The 22,766-nt window shown below is 41.1% G+C and overlaps 1 protein-coding gene across 2 annotated transcripts in view; it reads right to left on the bottom strand.

Moving 5' to 3' along the window:
- Window positions 1-1,413: 1,413 nt before the first annotated feature.
- ATRN (attractin) overlaps window positions 1,414-22,766 on the bottom strand; it is a 214,129-nt gene continuing 192,776 nt past the window's right edge. Inside the window, exons 27-29 of one of the 2 annotated variants that reach the window (XM_049869254.1) lie at window positions 14,626-14,733; window positions 8,399-8,517; window positions 1,414-5,925 (exon numbers count right to left, since the gene is read on the bottom strand). In XM_049869254.1, coding sequence (XP_049725211.1) covers window positions 5,775-5,925; window positions 8,399-8,517; window positions 14,626-14,733 — 378 coding nt within the window. In that variant the 3' untranslated portion in view covers window positions 1,414-5,774. The remainder of the gene's footprint in view (window positions 5,926-8,398; window positions 8,518-14,625; window positions 14,734-22,766) is intronic. The other variant, XM_049869251.1, reaches the window with a different exon arrangement.

Genomic DNA, 22,766 nt, shown 5'->3' with positions numbered 1-22,766 from the left:
CCAGCACCCTGAATTTGGGCTTCTAGCCTCCTCAGCTGTGAGAAAATAAGTTTCCATTTCTTAAAGCCACTCACTTGTGGTATTTCTATTACAGCAGCACTAGATAACTAAGACAAAGGCCGTCAGCACACCTGAGCTTTGGCAGCTAGGAAAACTTAGAGAAACATTCAGGAATCCACGAGGAGGACAAGAAGCTGAAAGACCAATGGGAACTGCGTCACTAGTGGAGGAGTGACTCAGGCAGGGAACAGTCAGTACCACCGATTGCTTAGACCCAGGATCCCTGCCTGCCACAGGCCTCTTTCCTATGCGCTGGCTACTGCTGCTCTCTCCCTAGCACTGAGTCCCTGGGTTGTGCAGGCAGTTAATGCACTTGGCTGCTAACTGAAACGCTGGAGGTTCAAGTCCACCCAGAGGTACCTTGAAGAAAGGCCTGGCAATCTACTTCTGAAAAGTCAGCCATTGAAAACCCTATGGAGCACAGTTCTACTCTGACATGCAAGGGTCACCATGAGTGGGAATCAACTTGATGGCAACGGGTTTCCCCAGTGCTATCGTTTCATGGGCACCTGTAGGCTATCCTGGGGGCATCGGGAAGCCTGCTCACAGGCTGAATGGGGCCCTGTGGACTCACCACCCCAAGTTTCAGTGGCCATCAGCCCTGAGTTTCACCCTGGGGAAATGTCTGAGGCGCTGTCCCTAATGATTTCACATCTTCTTGGACTGCAAGTGCTTCCTCTGAGGCCAGTGGTGTCACTAGGGGGGTGTGGACCACACTGGGCAACACTGTCAGAGAGGGTGATACCAACATGACTGTCTGTAAAAATACCCCTGTACTTAATTATAACAACAAAAAGTTTTTCATAAGCCCAGCTTACATACCTGCCAGGCTAAAACACTACGCTAATTTTCTTTTTGAACCTTCTGATGTGTTCTGGTCAGAGCTGTCGTTATTACCCAGTTACAAGGAGGCTTCGAATCATGTGGTTCTGTCTGCAGGCGTGACAAGCAGCATTGTCGTTGCTGCTGCTGGTGGCGTTATAGTCACTGATTTTGTCAACTTTTCTGGTGTTTTAGCTACAATATTGTGGTAGTTAGTATTTGTAAACCTGTATCAATCTATATTAATGAAGTAGTAATTAAAGGAAAAGGAGTGATACATGGGAATTACGACTTACCAGTAACATTAGTACAAAAAACATCCCTGAAGATTCTGTATGGTCTGGTACTGGAGGAGATCCGTGGCGGGGTGACACCGTGAGTTACTGCACTGGGTGACAACCCTAGTGACGCCACTGTCTGAGGCAGCCGAAAACTGGCAAACCTCTTAAACATTTTTTTCTTTCCTAAGATTCTAATGACCAAAATGGAAAAATAAAATAGAAATTAAACACTCAGAACAAAATCCACATTTTTACCAGATCTACTTTTATTTCCGAAGGAAGTTCTTATTATAGTATTTACTTTTGTTTATATACAAGTCCTTCACATTTGTGTTTAAAATGCACAGACCTCCCTTAATTCTCTTGTTCCTGCTTAAATTAGCTGTTATTTTACAATACAAAAAATACCAAAAATTGCAGTCCTAAATGTATGTATAACACCCACAACCCCCAGCAATGAAATAGTTTACAATACTTACTCTGTATTTACATGGGTGCAAGAGATGCTAAATTATACATATTAACAAACTAAGCCCGAGTCCAAACAAAAAAACTGTAAGTAACTAAAACAAAAACGTTTCCAGAGCCAGAATTAGTTCAACGAAAACAGGCTTCACTAGTGTTTAGAATGTTTGTGCACAAACTCGGAGTTACTAAAAGTCGATTCCGTTATTGCCTTTAAGAGAGAAGGCAGCGGTTTTTCTCTCCGCTCCAAATCAGCCCCTGCAGACAGAGTGTTTACTAGTGTGACTGGCTCACTGGGGAAAATGGCTCTTGATGGGCCTGGCTGTCTAGAAACCATCCTCTGCAGGTTTTTATGGTTTGGGCCAAGTCTGGCAAACTGGGTAAATATTTCAGACAAGAGCCAGTGCATACCCCAAGGACAGGAGGCCTCTGTGCTTGGTTCAGTCCTTCAGGGGGCCAATTCTCATAGAAATGTCCATGACCAGGGAAGACCTGGAATGACAGGGGTTTGAGGAGCTGGATTTTGTTGTAACTCTAAAAGGCTTCTTTTTCATCTTGGTCACTGCCCTAACATTAGCACAGGTTAGTAAGTGCTTAGTAAATGTTTGTTGAACGAATGCACGAATGCAGGAAACGGAAGGATTACAGGTGTTCGTAAGAACACCTCCCCCCACCCCCTCCCCAAATACACTCCACTAAGTTAAAAGACCAAGACTTGCATTGAAAGGTATCTTTTTTTCTACAGATAGTGCTCTGGTCTTTTAATCTGCCCCTGATTCCCCAGTGCATCTCCAACCTTGCACCTCGGGGCTCCTCACAGATACTCCAGAATTGTCCTTTTGCCGACAGTCTTCTGTTTAGGGCTGCGTTTCCTCTGCAGTCTCAGGGCTGGTTAGCTCAGGAGGTATGGCTGCCTTCTTGCTACACCGCCTCCCACCTTTCATAGGTGATCCCCTGCAGGGACACAGGCTTCTCCCCAAACTGTGTGCAGGGAGGGAGGATGGGACGGACAGGCGTTTGGGGTTGGCTATGGAGTGTGAAATTCTCCATGGGGAAACAGGAGCTACTTATTAACCAACTAGCCATGCAATCCCACCCCTGCTTTTCAGTACCCAAAGACAATTCTTAGTAGAAACTATGGTCCTGGGAAACCGTCATTAAAAAGTTAGATAAAACCACAACAAAATGCAGCTGGACAAAGCCTTTTTTTTGGAAAGTCTGATTTCTACAGGCTATAGTCTTTGAATTTAAAGACTAACAGACACACTTCTAAGGACGAGCTTGGTTGTCCTCACCATCCAGTGCCCAGAGCCTGGCAGCCGGTTCCACAATGCACTTGTTGACCCAATCACAGAAACAGAGGTGACAGAGGCTATTGCTTCCTTTGCGTCTCCTCACTGACTGCTCTTCAAACAGACTCACTTCATCACATGTGTGATCCCTGTTTTAAGTGACCTAATTGGAGCCAGATGCACTTGAACACATCAACACACGGGGACGCATTTCTTGGCTCAGTTGTTAACATATCAGGGCCTAACGAGGGGACTTTGCAGAACTTGGATGTCCAGTATATGGCACCAAAACGTAACGGGTGAAACTCAGACATCGTTACATTTAATAAAAATACATTAAGATATTTTTCTGTCATATGTACACTCTGAATGTCTGAACATTCTGGACACTACTGTATAGTTATATACAAGTCCAAGATCAATGTTCTCATGACTATTTTAATTTATATACAGGCTCTCCTGTGACATGCAGGCTCTTCTCCAAAGTTGCCCGATAATGACCCGTCCTCCTTAGTAACTGGCTCTAAGCAGAGCCCCCCTTTCTCCCAGCCACTGCTTTCCTCTGCCCAGAGCCTGGAGGAGGCTGCTTGCTGTTGGCTGCAAAGGAGAAGCAGGGATTCAGCTGTCTGCCCATCGCTGGGGCAGAGCTGAACTTCACTTGCTCCTTCCCTCCTTCTAAAAAATAAACATTATCTGAAACAAAATAAAACAAAACAAAAAAGAAATAACCAGGTGGCTGTGGGTCAGTGTGTACATTATATCACGGCATAGGGCTGAAACCGGGAAGATACCTCTTTGGCAAAGGAAAGCTGGTTCTTTGAACGAATGAGGTTTTTCCTTGAGGGAGGACAACCCCCAGTGGCCTCCCTCTTTCTCTGCCAAGAGGCCTGGTGGTAAGCAGGGGGGTAGAAGGGCCAGTCCACTGCAGGCGCCATGTACCTTCTAAAGCAGGGATGTGGGGAGCTCTTAAGAGGAGGGGTCTTTTCTAGAACCGTCTGCTCTTTAATGTGATGTGAAAAAAGCAGCTTTTTGTGAGGTGAATCTCAAAGAAGAGGTGTTCTGTGCATCAGATAGTGTTTCATGGTTTTCAAAAATCTCCTTGAAAACATCTTTCTAGGGAATTGTTCACAGGTGTAGGGTATTGGGGAGGAGATGATGTTTCCTCTCTGAACACCGCATTTAAAGGTGAAGTGCTGTACTTTTTGCTCTTTTGGGTATTAATTTCTCCAAATTCACAAGCTTCAGAACTGCTGTCCAGAAGTCTTTCCCAATAGGGTAATGCCAGAGAAGTCTAGGTTTTGAAGCAGAAGAGAGATTTTGGGAGGCTGCTGTGTAATGCCAGCATACAGAGCACCAGAGACTGGGAGAGCATGACATCCAGGCAGGGCCCTGTGGGAGAAAAGCAAGTCACAGCCCCAGCCCCAGCCCCCCTTAAATTTGGTCATTTTCCGTTTGGCATAGTTCTCCCTCCTTGGCCATTTTTTCCATGTGCTTTTCTTCTATGTTGGTGTTCACCTGCCCTCTCTTCAGCCACCACCTTGGTCTGGGAAGGAGGGTGGGCAGACCAAGCCCCTTTTTAGGGGACAGAGGGCAAATTGTGCCAGGCCCTTCTTCAGGCTCTGGGCAGGTTCTGCCTGACAACAGGAGACTGTCCCTCTCCTGGCGCAGTCTGATTCCACCTCGGCCTGGGAATGACCCACGAGTTGAGGGCAGGCGAAGGCAGCACAGAGTCACTCTGTGTCCAGGGGTCCCAAGTGATCTCAGTGTTCTTTTCTAGACAGGTAACAGGAGCAGGTCCCTCCTCCCGCTGTGTGTCCTGGCAGGAGGGGCCCAGAGGGACACGGAGGTGGGGGACAAGGGAGGCACATGGGAACCACGCCTTATATACAGTGAGCATGCTGACCACAAGTGAAACAGGAGCTTTCACAGTTCATTTCTGCTTTCCTCTCAGTTCCTGCGGCTCGGTGAAACGTTCCTTGGGGTGAGAAAATTCTTTCCTAGCTGCAAATTAGATTTTAGAAAAAGAGCAGATTGCCAATGGTAGCTATTTAAATTTTACAAGAATGTAGGTATGCAATTATGTAAAAACTTAGGCTTACTAACTCGCCAACTGCTAGATCTATTTAAAGTCTAGGCACTTAGTGTGTGTGTGTATGAGAGAAAGAGAGAGAGAATTTCAAGTGGATTAAGACTAAATTAATCAAATTGCTTTAGAAAACTACCTATTATATCAGTTTACATTCTAAGTAACACTGCTGACCTTGACGTTAAAATAGCCCCCTTCTATCTAGTTTGATATGATTCAAAAGAGATGGACCCTTATTAATTCTCAACTAGAAAAAAGCTACTCCCTGGACGAGAGATATCTGCCTAAATCGTGCAAGAATAAATAGCACATCTTTTAAAAAAGATAGCAGGCTTCAGATGAAAACAAGTTCATTCATCTGAATAGTTTTTAAAAGACCATGTTCAAGAACAACTGATGACTAAGTCTACGTGTAAACACTACATCTTTTGTTTTTTTGCACAGTTGAGACAGTCTCAAGAACAGTTTTCCACGAGGGCACCTGAGTGTCATTCCTATCTCTCTCCCTGGCTCTACTCCGGCCTCCTCTGGCAACAACTGGGTCATATCTGGATCTGTGATTATATCAATTATTTCCTATGCGAAAGTAAAAGGTTAGGTGCTGGGACCCGGTGGAAGAAACCGTCAAAGAAAGCTTGTGATCATGCAGATGAGTTGGCTGCTGAGTGTCTCCAGCCTTCCGCCCGCTGGCACCGCTGCTCCCTGCCTGCTCCCTCCCCTGCAGACGGCTCAGGTAGGACACACGCTGCTCCCTGGCTCGCTCACCGCTCAGGGGAGAGTCTCTAGCCCCAGCATCAAATGCAGGTTCCTGGCTGTGCAGGGGGCTGCTGCTTCCGGTTTCTCACTGCTCCTGACTTCTCTTTGTACACTATGGGCATCTGCTGAGAAATGTCCACCAGGGCGCTGGCCACTGCGAGACCTGAGAACACACAAAGGGAGCACGTTAAGAGCAGCTTGCTCCCCCTCCCCCATTCTTATCAGTGTTTACTATTTTCAGAAAAAGGGTCAGAAACAGTTCCTATTTATATGGAACAGGTAAGGATGCACACTGATAGTTTTGCCCCCAGGCTATATGATCTCTTCTGGGCTCCATCATTTGGTAATACTAAGAGATCCAAACCATCCAGACATTCCACACAACATCATACTGACTCGCTATATTAACTGAGCTGAATAATCAAGAATGACTAGAACGCTGAAGCCCTAGTAAAGATAAATGCACTCCAGAGGGGCAGGAAGTAAACTGTATGACGATACAGGGGCCTGCCATATCTGTTTCAGTGGGAGCAATTTCTCTTGTCAAAATCTGTAATCACAGAGCAGCTTGCTTTATAAAAGAAATTAAAAAATTCTTTTCACATCTCCGTGGTGCAAAAAAAACACACAAGGTATACAGGTAAAGTCTTACGTCTACCCTGTCCCCCTCTTTGCCCTTCCCCCTCCATCCAAGTAACCTCTTTCGTTAGTTTTTATATATCCTTTCAGGGTTTCTTTACACAAATACATTCTCCTACCACGCCCAACTTTTTACACAGAAGGTGTAGCCTGCTTCTCAGCAGACCAATGAAGCAAACTGCTCTGCCTGGTGGTAGGAATAGTCAAGAGATTGCAGACAGGCTCCAGGTGGTAAATCTCCCTGCCTCCAAAAGGGTACCATGAAAGAGCATCCCTCCTTTTGAGAAGACTCAGACCCATCCCACACTGCTCAGTCAGCATCAGTTCTTTTTAAACCTATACCATGGTATAGGCCAGGGAAGACTACGGGGCCAGGCTCTGGGTTAACAAGGTGCTTTGACCTCCCTGTGCCTGAGTCTCCTCATTTGTAAAATGGGGGTAACAATAGCACAGGGTTACTGTGAGGAGTGAATCCATGGGAAGTACCCAGAACAGTAGCTGGCCTGCAGCAAGTGATCAATAACTATTCCCTTTCCCTTTCATGCCCACCACCACCTCTACCTCAGCTTTAGGGATGAGGTGGTTCTAGTTCCTCTTTGTATTAGTAACTGATTAACTAAGGAGCCCTGGTGGTACAGTGGTTACAGTGATCGAATGCTAACTGGAAGGTCGGCGGTTCAAAACCACCAGCGGTACCATGGGAGAAAGATGTGGCAGTCTGCTTCTGTAGAGATTTACAGCCTTGGAAACCTTATGGGGTTGCTATGGGTCAGAATCGACTCAACGACAGTGAGTTTTTTTTTTTTTTTTTTTTAACTGATTAACTTGACATTTATTAGGGAAGGCAAAGTTCTGGGGGAGTTGGATTCATAACGTGTGGAGACAGGACAGCCCAGGCTCAGATCCCTGCTGAGGCCCTCAGGAGCTGCTACTGGCTTGTTACTGTGCCTTGCTAAGCCTATAGAATAGGGGTATAACTCTTAAGGGCAAAATACTACTATGTGAAGTGCTTGGTTTAGTGCCTGAAACGCAGTGGGGGATGCACACCAAGGAGTAACTGTCACAGCAAAGGCACAGTGGGTGCTATTTGGACATGTTATCAGGAGGGACCAGTCCCTGGAGAAGGACATCATGCTTGGTAAAGCAGAGGGTCTGCGAAAAAGAGGAAGACCCTTAACAAGACGGACTGACAGAGTGCTTGCAACAACGGAGCCAAGCAGAACAACAATTGTGAGGATGGCGCAAGACCAGACAGGGTTTCGTTCTGTTGTATACAGGGTCACTATGAGTCAGAACCGACTCCACAAAACCTAACAATAACACAAGCTGTAAAAATGTTCATGATAGTTATATGAAAAAAGAAAAAAAATTACATATGTACAATCGTTTTGACTAGATTGCTGGTAAGAGTTGGAAAAGAAACAGGAAAAATGAACACTGTTGGGTATTAGGATGGTCGAACTGTGAGTAAATTTTGAAAAGGTTCCTTTATGTTGTTATAATCGTTGTTTATGCTTTGTACTTAAAATGGAATGCAGGAAGCAAGAGAAATGCTGTAGTGCTAGAAGCTTTGAGTGATAGCTGGAAGCCATGGGGTAGATGAGCGAGGAAGAGCATACAGAGTGAGGAGGGAGAAAGTTAAATTTAGGAGTCAGAAGAAGGAAAAAAGATGGGAAAGGAGCAGTTGGACACAAAGGGGGTCCAGAAATAGCAGCAGCAAAGGCAGGTGTGATTGGAAGCATCAACTACTACTGAGGCTGAGGAAGCAAGGGACTGTGAAGAGAACCCTGGACTTTCGTTCTGGGAGGTGAATGGGGACCTCAGGAAAGAGTTTTGGGAATGTAAGTGACAATGGAATTATCTCACTGAATCCTTGCAATGATGAGAGGTAGGTGGTATTCCATATTACCTTTATCCCAAGTTTTTTAAGAAAGGGAAGTATCCAATACTCAGCTCCTTCACCGTCTAAGCCATGTTTGCCTCTGACCCTCATCTACTCACCTGACTGTCCAGGAGGAGGAATTCCACCAAGGCCTCGAGGGAGCCTCACAAACACAGAGAGGACAGCGGCTTTGTTGCCAAAACATGGCTCCAGTGCAATGGGCTTGGGAACAGTCTGGTGGAGGAAGACAAAGAATGACCTGAAGCTTTAACACACAGAGACAACTTAATGGCCATTCGGTGCTTACAAAGACCATCAATTTTAGGTATACAGAAAAAGATACATCACAGCTTTTTTTTTTTTTTTTAGCTTTTATTGAGCTTCAAGTGAACGTTTACAAATCAAGTCTGTCACATATAAGTTTATATACATCTTACTCCATACTCCCACTTGCTCTCCCCCTAATGAGTCAGCCCTTCCAGTCTCTCCTTTCGTGACAATTTTGCCAGCTTCCAACTCTCTACATCACAGCTTTCAAGATAATGAAAATGAAACTTTTTATGATTTTTATTTTTTAACTGAAAGTTTACAAATCAAGTCAGTATCTCACACAAAAACCCATATACACCTTGCTACACACTCCCAATTACTTTCCCCCTAATGAGACAGCCTGCTCTCTCCCTCCACTCTCTCTTTTTGTGTCCATTTCACCAGCTTCTAACCCCCTCCACCCTCTCATCCCCCCTCCAGGCAGGAGATGCCAATGTAGTTTCAAGTGTCCACCTGATCCAAGCAGCTCACTCTTCACCAGCAACCCTCTCCAACCCACTGTCCAGTCCAATCCATGTCTGAAGAGTTGGCTTCGGGAACGGTTCCTGTCCTGGGCCAACAGAAGTCTGGGGGCCATGACCACCAGGGTCCTTCTAGTCTCAGTAAGATCATGAAGTCTGGTCTTATGAGAATTTGGGGTATGCATCCCACTGTTCTCCTGCTCCCTCAGGGGTTCTCTGTTGTGTTCCCTGACAGGGCAGTCATCAGTTGTAACTGGGCACCATCTAGTTCTTCTGGTCTCAGGATGATGTGGTCTCTGATTCATGTGGCCCTTTCTGTCTCTTGGGTTCGTAATCGTCTTGTGTCCTTGGTGTTCTTCATTCTCCTTTGATCCAGGTGGGTTGAGACCAATTGATGCATCTTAGATGGCTGCTTGCTAGTGTTTAAGACCCCAGATGCCACTCTTCAAAGTGGGATGCAGAATGTTTTCTCAATAGTTTTTTTATGCCAATTGACTTAGATGTCCCCTGAAACCACGGTCCCCAGACCCCTGCCACGCTGGCCTTTGAAGCATTCAGTTTATTCAGGAAACTTCTTTGCTGTTGGCTTAGTCCAGTTGTGCTGACCTCCCCTGTATTGTGTGCTCTTTCCCTTCACCTAAGGTAGTTCCCATCTACTATCTAATTAGTGAATGCCCCTTTCTCACCCTCCCTCCCCCCTCTCATAACTACAAAAGAATGTTTTCTTCTCAGTTTAAACTACTTCTCAAGTTCTTATAATAGTGGTCTTATACAATATTTGTCCTTTTGCAGCTGACTAATTTCACTCAGCATAATGCCTTCCAGGTTCCTCCATGTTATGAAATGTTTCACAGATTCCTCACTGTTCTTTATCGATGCGTAGTATTCCATTGTATGAATATACCATAATTTATTTATCCATTCATCCGTTGATGGGCAACTTGGTTGCTTCCATCTTTTTGTTATTGTAAACAGTGCTGCAATGAACATGGGTGTGCATACATCTGTTTGTGTAAAGGCTCTTATTTCTCTAGGATATATTCCAAGGAGCGGGATTGCTGGATAGTATGGTAGTTCTATTTTCAGCTTTTGAAGGAAGTGCCAAATCGATTTCCAAAGTGGTTGTACCATTTGACATTCCCATCAGCAGTGTAGAAGTGTTCCAACCTCTCCACCGCCTCGCCAACATTTATTATTTTGTGTTTTTTGGATTAATGCCAGCCTTGTTGGAGTGAGATGAAATCTCATTGTAGTTCTGATCTGCATTTCTCTAATGGTTAATGATCGTGAACATTTCCTCATATATCTGTTAGCCACCTGAATGTCTTCTTTAGTGAAGTGTCTATTCATATCTTTTGCCCATTTTTTAATTGGGATATTTGTCTTTCTGCAGTTGAGTTTTTGCAGTATCATGCAGATTTTAGGGATCAGGCGCTGATCAGAAATGTCATAGCTAAAAACTTTTTCCCAGTCTGCAGGTAGTCTTTTTAGTCTTTTGGCAAAGTCTTTGGATTAGCATAGGTGTTTGATTTTTAGGAGCTCCCAGTTATCTAGTTTTTCTTCTGCATTCTTAATAATGTTTTGTATACTGTTTATGCCATGTATTAGGGCTCCTAGCATTGTCCCTATTTTTTCTTCAAGGACCTTTATCGTTTTAGATTTTATATTTAGGTCTTTGATCCATTTTGAGCTCATTTTTTGTGCATGGAGTGAGGTATGGGTCTTGTTTCAGAAAATGAAACATTTTTAAAGGTAGTAACAATCATTTAACATCAGTGAGAGGAAGAATATTGTCGGCTAACTGCCTTTGGTAGATACGTCAGACAATTCTGCATAGCTGGCTCAGACACAGATCCGGAAACATGGAGACGTTTTAAAACTGAAACTCTTTCAGCTGTCCTTGAGACACTATGCAGACCTGCCTGCCACTTGTAGGAGCTGGATGGCTGATCAAATGGATTTCTCGCCTACTCTTAGGATGCACTGGGCTCTGAAAAGTATGTCTTTATTTTCTTTGACAGCCTTTGGATGTAGTTTTTAAAAGATGCTCTTTATATTAGTTTCTATTGTTTCCACAAACTTAGTTGCTTAAAGTAACACCCATTTATTATCTCACATTTCTGTAGGTCAGAAGTCCAGCTGGACTCTGAGGGTTTTCTGCTCAGGGTCTCACAAGACTGAAGTCAAGGTGTTGACCAGGCTGGGCTCTTATCTTTGAGAAGGGGAAGGGGAAGAATCCATTTCCAAGCTCATTCAAGTGGTTGACAAAATCCAGTTCCTTGAGGCTGTAGGTCTGAGGTCCCCATTTCCTTGCTTCCTGTCAGCCAGGGGCTGCTCTCTTCTCCTAGAGGCCACCCGCATTCCTTCTCACATGGCCCCCTCCACCTTCAAACCAGCGATGGTGCTTCCAGTCCTTCTCATGATTCCAATCTCTCTGGCTCCCTCTTCCGTCACCAGCTGGAGAAAACTCTCTCCATGCCTCAAGGACATCTATTTTGGGACTTTTATTACATCTGTAAACTCCCTTTATAGCAACACTTGGAATAGAGTTTGACTGGATAAGCATGGGAACAGGAGTCTTAGTGGCCAACTTTAACTTTCTGCCTACCATAGTCCCCAGTATGTCATCAATCAATTTCTTTAATTTGGGTAAAGAAAATCATTACCAGTACCACTCTGGCTGAGGCACAAGGAATTGACTAAATGCGTGAAATGGCAGAAGTGGGGAAACCAGTTATGAGACTACAACAATAATTTAGGTGAGGATGACAGTGGCCTAAATCGGGGTGGTAACAGTGATGGAGGCAGTGCCAGTTGTTGGGAAATATATGTATTTTTTTAAATAAAAAAATTTTTAAATTGCATTTTAAGTGAAAGCTTACAGTTCAAGCTAGTTTCTCACACAAAAATTTATATACACATTGTTATGTGACCTTAGTTGCTCTCCCTATAATGTGACAGCACACTCCTCCTTCCTACCCTGGATTTCCTGTGTCCGTTCAACCAGCTCCTGTCCCTTCCTTCCTTCTCATCTCACCTCTGGACAGGAACTGCCCATTTAGTCTCAGGTATCTACTTGAGCTACGAAGCACACTTTTCACGAGTATCATTTTATGTCTTATAGTCCAGTCTAATCTGTCTGAAGAGTTGGCTTTGGGAATGGTTTTAGTTTGGGGCTAACAGAGAGTTTGGGGGCCATCTCAGCCAGATGTTGGGAAATATTTCTGAAGACAAAGCCAAAAAGATCTGCTCATGGACTGGATGTCAAATAAGAAAATAAGAGCAAGAGTAAGACAAGGATAATTCTATGATTTTTGCCTGAGAAATTATAATGATGGAGGCGATATTTACAGAGTGAAGGAAGACATGCCAGAGGAGCAGGTCTGGCAAATAATATCCAGAGTTGGTTTTAAACATGTTAAGTTTGAGGTGCCTGTTAAGACATCCAAGTGGGGACATCAAACAAGCAACTGGATATGAGTCAGAGGCTCATGGCAGGAGACATGGGTGGAGAGGGTCATGGAGTTTAAATCCATGATAAATAAGATCACCAAGGGAATGGGCATAAGAGACATGAAAAGAGGCTCCAACATTGAGCCTGGAGTACAGCAGTGTTCAGTTTTGGGGAGATGAAGAGGATGGAGCAAAGAACACTGAGTAAGAACAGCCAGGTGGTATCTTGGAAGAAAAGACTAGTAAGCGTTTTAAGGAATAACCAATTGTGTCATATGCTGCTTACACATAAGGCTGCTGTGCAGTGCTTTAGGGTTGTCTTTTTTCTTTTTAATCCCATAAATTATTATTTTGTTTTAGATTTATGTGTATGTTTTCTATTTTATTTACTCATTATTCCTTCTTACACCTCAGTTTATCCTCCTGGGGTAATTTTTTTTATCTTTCTAGCATACCCTTCAGGCATTTCTTTTGTACAGGTTTGTTGGTTGTGAACTCTGTTTTTCTTCCAGCCTAAAGATGCTTTATTTCATCCTTGTTCTTGGAAGGTGGTTTTACTGGGCCCACTAGTCTAGGTTGGCAGTTCTTTTCTTTCAGCACTTTGAAGACACTTTTCCACTCTTTTCTGGCTTCTGATGTCACTAATGAAGAGTCAGCTGTCAGTGTGTCAATCCTTTGTAGGTGATATTAAATCTTTTTTTTCCTTCTGGCCAATTTTTAGATCTTCTCTTTGTCTTTGGAGCTCTGCAGTTTTACTATGATACATCCAACTGTAGCTTTCTTTCCTGACTTCCCTCTCACTTTCTTTCTTTAATCTGGCTTGTGATGTTTTACTTCCAGAATCTATATATTCATGTCTTCCATCAGTTCTGGAAAACTATCAGCTGCTATTTGTCTAAATATCTCCCTCATTCCATGCATTTGTTCTAGAACTCTAATCATACATACGTTGGATCTTCTCATTTTATCCTCCATATTCTTATTTTCTGTCATATTTCCATCTCCATATCTATCTGTGCTGTACTGTATAATTTTTTGAGAGTCATCTTTCAGTTCACAAATTCTCTATCCTCCCCTATGTCTGACTGATGTTTAACATGTAAACTGAGTGTTTTTTTTTAACCAATTACTGTATTTTTCATTTCTAGACATCCTATTTGGTTCTAGTTCAGATCTACATGGCTACTGTTAACTTTCATTGATTGCTCGTCTTTATGATTCCATCTTTTATTTTGCTAAACTATATTCTTTAGCTGTCAATTTTAACAACTGGAGTACTGTCTAAATCCATTACCTACTGTTTCTACTGACTTTTAACTCATGTTGGCTTGCCTCCTTTTGTCCTTGATAATCTCTGATTGCTTGATCTTGATCTGTGGGAATCCTGCAGGGCTAAACTGGGGATGCTTTCCTACAGAGAGAATGTGCATCTACTTTGGCTGGGAGTTGTGGTGTGTTACCAATCTGGAACCACTTTACACCACTCATGGATCTGAGTTTTCAGTCACTGTTCTTTTTTGGTGGAGGGAAAGGAGGATGAATCCTGGAGATGTCACCTACTTCCTGCGAGCTCATTCATGCTTTAATAAGTATGTTTTGTTTAGGATACAGCTGTTTGCATGGGCAGGTTCCCCAGAGTATCTATGCCATCATTTTTTCCAAAAGAGAAAGTCTTATCATTCTTTTTCATCTTTTTGGGGGGGTTAGAAAATATTTATTTTCCAAAAAATACATAGTGAAATATGATTTTGCTCCTTTAAGTAAAATCCCCAAAACATAATTATAAAGAACTACAGTTTGATTTAGCTAGTTTCAGTAGAAGTTTTAAAATATTATCCCACACAATATTAACATGAAAATCGGACAAATCATTTACTATTTAAAAATTCCCTGAACCCAAGAATGCTTAATGACACAAACAAAGGACTGGAAAATGAAAGCAAAAGAATACCTGACAGCATCAGTGTTTTGGCTGAATGTTAAAAAGAAAGAGAGAGGGAAAAATAACAGGCAACAGAGTAAGGCTCCACCTCTCTCTGGTTTCCCAGGTTTAGTTTTGCCAAGTCAAGTTGTAGGGGTTTGTGAATCCTATTCTCACCTTTATACTCCCCCCAATAAGATCAGGGGGCTCTTCATCTGTTTCCAAGGCAACGTTTACAGAAGCAAAAGGACGACTGGCCATCTGTTGCATCTCTCGAAGAAGTTGCTAATGAATAAACAATACAGCAAGCATTAATATAATGAGTGCTGAGACTTTATTACAGAATATTATATATCAAAAACACCTCATTCTCCCCTATTCAAACAAATAAAGTTCAAAAAGATATCTTTGAGACAGCTGGGGAATATGAACATGGACTAGGTATTAGATAACATTAAAAAACCCGTTGTCTTCAAGTCAATTCCAACTCATAGTGACCCTGTAGGACAGAGTAGAACTGCCCCAGGGGGGTTCCCTAATCTTTATGGAAGCAATCTGCCACATCTTTCTCTCAGAGAGTGGCTGGTGGGTTTGCACCACTGACCTTTCAGTTAGCAGCCAAATGCTTATTAACCACTGTGCCACCAGGGCTCCTTTAGATAATACTAAAAAAAACTAAAATTTTGTTCAATGTGATAGTAGTATTGTCACTAAAAAAAAAAGTCCTTATCTATTAGAGATAACATACTAAAGTACTGATGGATGTAATGCTACCATGCCTGCCTGTTAAATAGATAAATGATGTAACTCTATTTCCTCATATTTTTATTACTAGATTAAAGCCAGGTTTCCTTCTTTTGCTGAAACTTGAACCAGGTATTCCCACAGAAACAAAACCCAGTCCTTCATTAGGCAATTAAGAGGAACTGAGAGAACTCTTTATTCAAAAAAGTGTTAGAAGGTAAAAGCATAAACAAGCATGAAGTTCCCCAGGGAAAAGGGACAAGTAGGAGGTCTGGATTTAGACAGTCTTGGATGTGAGTCCCTGTTCCACAGTTGTCCAGCTCTGTGACCTTAAGAGAGGTATTTAAAGTCTCTAGGCTTCAGTTTCTTTCTCTCTGAGATGAATTTTTACCCCATAGGTTGTCATTAGATCAACTGAGATAATTTAACTAGCACAGTGTACCTAGCCCATGGTGAGTGATTAATTATATCTTATTAAGGGTATCAGAAGTCTTCTGGGCATGCCGTTGAAGCTTTGAGAAGATAATTGGCCTTTACTTTTGTCTCCTATTGTAGGAGGCAGAATCTTGGGCTGGAGAGATCATGGCTGTGTTCTAGAAGGACATTTTTATGTTAAAACATTTCTTAAAATACCAAATAAAACATTCCAACACCTCATAACTAATATATGCAGCAGGACTGCTCTGGGTTTTGTGTAATTCCAAGTGCTGGGATTTCCCCACGTGCAGTTCGTAGGGGAAAGATAATAATTCTCTTATCCTTCAGGGAATGTGATGATGCTACATCAACCCTCCTCCAGTGCACATTCCAGTGCCTTTACGAGGAGTGCAGGTGACAATGTGTGTAGAAGCACTTCGGACAGGGCCTGGTGCATAGCAAAGACTTAGTGTTTGCTATTATTATTATTGTTGTTGTAAAATAACATCAAATCATTTCTTCTACAGTTTTTAGGAGTAAATCATGGCTGAGATTTTAGAAATGATGGAATATATTCTGAATGGTCAGGTTCATGGTTATAGAGAAATTCTAAATAACAAGAGTCAAAGCTTAGTTTATTGGTTGATCCAACTGCATACTAAGTGCATTTTAAAAACAAACATGTTTCCTTTTTCTTTTGTGTTCACCTTTTCCTTATTTTCTATTTCATGTACATTACAAATATTTTCCAGCTGGCTGTTTGGCTTCTGTATTATTTATTTTTGGTATACTTAAGTATTAATTTGTATACAGGCAAATCTCTATCCTACTGTCTCAAAACCTTATCTGAAAATGATTTTGTCTCCTTTCCAACAGGAACTAAACTTATTTCTCTTTTTCTTAGCACAAAGTCTTGAACACCCAGAGCAAAGTTAAGTGACTGAGGGGACTCCATGAACTGTAGAAGGCGTGAATGATTTGATGTTATTTACAACAACAACAATAGCAGGTAACACTGTTTAAGTCCTTGCTACATGCCAGGCCCTGTTCTAAGTGCTTAACATGTTCTGCACGCCTCATAAAGGCACTAGTATGTGAACTGCAGCAGAGTAGGGATTCAGCCTTAGGGAAACCTCAGCACAGAACCCTGGAACATGGGCTGGGAAAACAGAAACCTTGATTTTTTTTTTTTTTTATTGTGGTGAAAATATATATAACAAAACATATGCAGTTTCAAGAGGGATATAATAATTTTTAAATAGAAATTTAAAAATAGAACAGAAAAGGCTGAAGTTACCTCTGATCACTTCTCACACACTCTGTACTCTCCCCAGAGGTAACTGCTGTCAGTGAATTATTGTGTATGCTTCCCGAGGTATGTCCTTATAGAAAATATATTATTGGTGAAAGGGGTGATTACAGCGTATGGTTGTTTAAATTTGGTTCATGTCTTATCATGCACAACTTTAAGTTTCGTTGCAGTCAAATTTATCTTTCCCTTTGTGACTTTAATTTTTTTGTGCTTAAGCAAAAGTTTACAAATCAAGTCAGTCTTTCACACATACTTCCAATTGCTCTCCCCCTAATGAGACAGCCAGCTCCCTCCCTCCACTCTGTCTTTTCCTGTCCATTTCGCCAGCTTCTAACCCCCTCTACCCTCTCATCTCCCCTCCAGACAGGAGATGCCAACATAGTCTCAAGTGTCCACCTGATAGAAGAAGCTTACTCCTCACCAGCATCCCTCTCCAACACATTGTCCACGGCCCACAGAACGTCTGGTCTTTTTATAAGAATTTGGGGTATGCATCCCACCGCTCTACTGCTTCCTCAGGGGTTCATCTGTAGTGTTCCCTGTCAGGAAACCGAGCACCATCTAGTTCTTCTGGTCTCAGGCTGATGTAGACTCTGGTTTACGTGGCCCTTTCTGTCTCTCGGGCTCATAATTACCTTGCGTCCTTTGTGTTCTTCATTTTCCTTTGGGTTGATACCAATTGATGCATCTTAGATGGCTGCTTTCTAGAGTTTCAGACCCCAGACGCCACTCTTCAAAGTGGGATGCAGAATGTTTTCTTAATAGATTTTATTACACCAATTGACTTAGATGTCCCCTGAAACCATGGTCCCCAAACCCCGGCCCCAGCTATGCTGGCCTTCGAAGCATTCAGTTTATTCAGGCAACTTCCTTCTTTTTGTTTAATCCAGTTGTGCCGACCGCCCCTGTATCGTGTGTTGTCTTTCCCTTCTGGTAAAGTAGTTCTTATCTACTATCTAATTAGTGAATACCCCTCTCCCAACATCCCTCCCTCCCCCCTCTCATAACCATCAAAGAGTATCTTCTTCTGTGTTTAAGCTATTTCTTGAGTTCTTATAATAGTGGTCTTAATACAATATTTGTCCTTTTGCAACTGACTAATTTCATTCAGCATAATGCCTTCCAGATTCCTCCATGTTATGAAATGTTTCACAGATTCCTCACTGTTCTTTATACATGCACAGTATTACATTGTGTGAATATACCATAATTTATTTATCCATTCACCCATTGATGGGCACCTTGGTTGCTTCCATCTTTTAGTTATTGTAAACAGTGCTGCAATGAACATGGGTGTGCATACATCTGTTTGTGTAAAGGCTCTTATTTCTCTAGGATATATTCCAAGGAGCGGGATTGCTGGATAGTATGGTAGTTCTATTTTCAGCTTTTGAAGGAAGTGCCAAACCGATTTTCAAAGTGGTTGTACCATTTGACATTCCCATCAGCAGTGTAGAAGTGTTCCAACCATTCCATAACCTCTCCAACATTTATTATTTTGTGTTTTTTGGATTAATGCCAGCCTTGTTGGAGTGAGATGAAATCTCATTGTAGTTCTGATCTGCATTTCTCTAATGGTTAATGATCGTGAACATTTCCTCATATATCTGTTAGCTACCTGAATGTCTTCTTTAGTGAAGTGTCTATTCATATCTTTTGCCCATTTTTTAATTGGGATATTTGTATTTTTGTAGTTGAGTTTTTGCAGTATCATGTAGATTTTAGAGATCAGGCGCTGATCAGAAATGTCATAGCTAAAAACTTTTTCCCAGTCTGTAGGTAGTCTTTTTAGTCTTTTGGTGAAGCCTTTGGATGAGCATAGGTGTTCGATTTTTAGGAGCTCCCAGTTATCTAGTTTTTCTTCTGCATTCTTAATAATGTTTTGTATACTGTTTATGCCATGTATTAGGGCTCCTAGCATTGTCCCTATTTTTTCTTCCAGGACTTTTATCGTTTTAGATTTTATACTTAGGTCTTTGATCCATTTTGAGCTCATTTTTGTGCATGGAGTGAGGTATGGGTTTTGTTTCATTTTTTTGCAGATGGATATCCAGTTATGCCAGCACCATTTGTTAAAAAGGCTGTCTTTTCCCCATTTGTTTTGGGCCCTTTGTCAAGTATCAACTGCTCATATGTGGATGGATTTATGTCTAGATTCTCAATTCTGTTCCACTGGTCTATGTATTTGTTGCTGTACCAGTACCATGCTAATTTGACTACTGTAGGTTTTAAAATCAGGTAGAGGGAGTCCTCCCACTTTGTTCTTCTTTTTCAGTAATGCTTTACTTTTCTGGGGCCTCTTTCCCTTCCATATGATGATTTGTTTTTCCATCTCATTAAAAAATGTTGTTGGATTTTAGATTGGAATTGCATTAAATCTATAGATTGCTTTTGGTAGAATAGACATTTTTATAATGTTAAGTCTTCCTATCCATGAGCAAGGTATGTTTTTCCACTTATGTAGGTGTCTTTTGGTTTCTTGCGAAGTGTTTTGTAGTTTTCTTTGTATAAGTCTTTTACATCTCTGGTAAGATTTATTCCTAAGTATTTTATCTTCTTGAGGGCTACTGTAAATGGTATTGATTTGGTGATTTCCTCTTTGATGGTCTCTTTGTTGGCATAGAGGAATCCAACTGATTTTTGTATATTTATCTTGTATCCCGAAACTCTGCTGAACTTTTCTATTAGTTTCAGTAGTTTTCTGGAGGATTCCTTAGGGTTTTCTGTGTATAAGATCATGTCATCTGCAAACAGAGATATTTTTGCTTCTTCCTTGCCAATCTGTATGCCCTTTATTTCTTTATCTAGCCTAACTGCTCTACCTAGGACCTCCAGCACAATGTTGAATAAGCGCGGTGATAAAGGGCATCCTTGTCTGGTTCCCGATCTCAAAGGGAATGCTTTCAGGCTCTCTCCATTTAGGATGATGTTGGCTACTGGCTTTGTATAAGTGCTGTTTATTATGTTGAGGAATTTTCCTTATATTCCTATTTTGCTGAGAGTGTTTATCATGAATAGGTGTTGAACTTTGTCAAATGCCTTTTCTGCCTCAATTGATAAAATCATGTGATTTTTGTTTTATTTATATGATGGATTACATTGTTTTTCTAATGTTGAATCATCCCTGGATACCTGGTATGAATTCCACTTGGTCATGGTGAATTAATTTTTTCATAGATTGTTGAATTCTATCAGCTCAGCTAGAATTTTGTTGAGGATATTTGCATCTAAGTTCATGAGGGGTATAAGTCTGTAATTTTCTTTTTTTGTGGTATCTTTACCTGGTGTGGGTATCAGGGATATGGTGGCTTCATAGAACGAGTTGGGGAGTATTCTGTTCTTTTCTATGCTCTGAAATACCTTTAGTAGTGGTGGTGGTAACTCTTCTCTGAAAGTTTCATCGAACTCTGCAGTGAAGCCCTCCAGGCCAGGGCTTTTTTTTTGTTGTTGTTGGGAGCTTTTTGATTAGCTTTTCAATCTCTTCTTCTGTTATGGGTCTACTTAGGTGTTCTACCTCTGTTTGTGTCAGTTTAGGTAGGTAGAGTGTTTCTAGGAATTCATCCATTTCTTCTAGGTTTTCAAATTTGTTAGAGTACAATTTTTCATAGTAATCTGATATGATTCTTTTAATTTCAGTTGGGTCTGTTGTAATATCGCCCATCTCATTTTTCATTTGAGTTATTTGCTTCCTCTCCTGCTTTTCTTTTGTCAGTTTGGCCAAGGGTTTATCAGTTTTGTTGACTTTTTTCAAAGAACCAGCTTTTGGTCTTGTTAATTCTTTCAATTGTTTTTCTGTTTTCTATTTCATTTAGTTCAGCTCTAATTTTTATTATTTTTCTTCTGGTGCCTGTGGGCTTCTTTTGTTCCTCCCTTTCTATTTGTTCAAGTTGTAGGGATAATTCTTTGTTTTTGATCCCTTCTTCTTTTTGTATGTGTGCATTTATTGATATAAATTGAGCTCTGAGAACTGCTTTTGATGTGTCCCAAAGGTTCTGATAGAAAGAAAGTGTTTTCATTCTCATTGGATTCTATAAATTTCTTTATTTCATCCTTAATATCTTCTATAATCCAGTCTTTTTTGAGCAGGGTACTGTTCATTTTCCAAGTGTTGGATTTCTCTTCTCTGCTTTTTCTGTTATTGATTTCCGCTTTTATGGCCTTAGGGTCAGAGAGGATGCTTTGTAATATTTCCATGTTCTGGGTTCTGCTAAGGCTTGCTTTATGCTCTAATATGTGGTCTAGTCTAGAGAATGTTCCATGTGCACTACAAAAGAAAGTATACTTGGCCGCTGTTGGGTGGAGTTTTCTGTATATGTTCATGAGGTCAAGTTGGTTGACTGTGGCATTTAGATCTTCCATGTCTTTATTCAGCTGCTTTCTGGATGTCCTGTCCTTCACTGAAAGTGGTGTGTTGAAGTCCTCCTAGTATTAATGTGGAGCTGTCTATCTCACTTTTCAAAGCTGATAGAGTTTTTTTTATGTCTATCGCAGCCCTGTCATTGGGTGCATGAATATTTAATATGGTTATATCTTCTTGGTATAGTGTCCCTTTAATCATTATACAGTGTCCTTATTGTTTATGATGGATTTAACTTTAAAGTCTATTTCTTCAGAAATTAATTTTGCCAGTCCTTCTCTTTTTTGATTGTTTGGTTGATATTTTTCCATCCTTTGAGTTTTAGTTTGTGTCTGTAAGTCTTAGGTGTGTCTCTTGTACGCAGCATAAAGAAGGATCGTGTTTTTTAATCTATTCTGCCACTCTCTGTCTCTTTATTAGTGCATTTCATCCATTTACATTCGGCGTGATTATGGATAGGAATGAATTTAATGCTATCATTTTGATGTCTTTCTGTGTTGTTGACAGTTTCGTTTTCGTACTTACTTTTATGTGCTGAGTAGATTATATATTGTTCTTTTCTCATATTTGTTGTTGTTGATTTTGTTTCTCCTGAGTCTGTTTTTTTTCTCGTATTTTATTTTGGTGTGTAGGATAGTTTGTCTCCTTTATGGTTACCTTATTATTTACCCCTATTTTTCCAAATTTAAATTTAACTTGTATTTCTTTTATCACCTTATCTTCCTCCCCATATGGAAGATCTATGAATACACTTCTTAGTCCCTCTTTATTGTTTTAATGTTGTCTTCTTTTACATAATAACATCACTGTTACCCTGTTTTGAGTGTTTTTTAATCTTGATTTATTTTTTTGATTTCCCTCTCTGCGTTGACTTCTGATTGCTCCACCCAGCATTCTAGGCTTGGGTTGAAACCTGATATTATTGATTTTCTATCCAAAGAACTCTGTTTAGTATTTCTTGTCATTCTGGTTTGGTTTTTACGAATTCCTTAAACTTCCGTTTATCTGGAAACATTCTAATTTCACCTTCATATTTGAGAGACAGTTTTGCTGGATATATGATTCTCAGCTGATAATTTTTTTCCTTCCATTTTTTACAGAAGTTATCCCATTGCCTTCTTGCCTGCACAGTTTCTGCCGAGTAGTCCAAGCTTATTCTTACTGACTCTCCTTTGTAGGTGAATTTTTGTTTATCCCTAGCTGCTCTTAAAATTCTTTTTTTATCTTTGGTTTTGGCAAGTTTGATTATAATATGTCTTGGTGACCTTCTTTTAACATCTATCTTATGTGGAGTTTGACGTTCATCTTGGACAGATATCTTCTCATCTTTCACGATATCAGGGAAGTTTTCTGCCAACATATCTTCAACAATTCTCACTGTATTTTCTGTTATCCCTCCCTGTTCTGGAACTCCAATCACTCATAGGTTATTTCTCTTGATAGAGTCCCACATGATTCTTAAGGTTTCTTCATTTAAAAAAAATTCCT

This window comes from Elephas maximus, chromosome 25, assembly GCF_024166365.1.
Source record: "Elephas maximus indicus isolate mEleMax1 chromosome 25, mEleMax1 primary haplotype, whole genome shotgun sequence".
Classification (NCBI taxonomy): Eukaryota; Metazoa; Chordata; class Mammalia; order Proboscidea; family Elephantidae; genus Elephas; species Elephas maximus.
The sequence above is the reverse complement of the archived record's forward strand: the minus strand, read 5'-3'. Positions and strand labels throughout refer to the sequence as shown.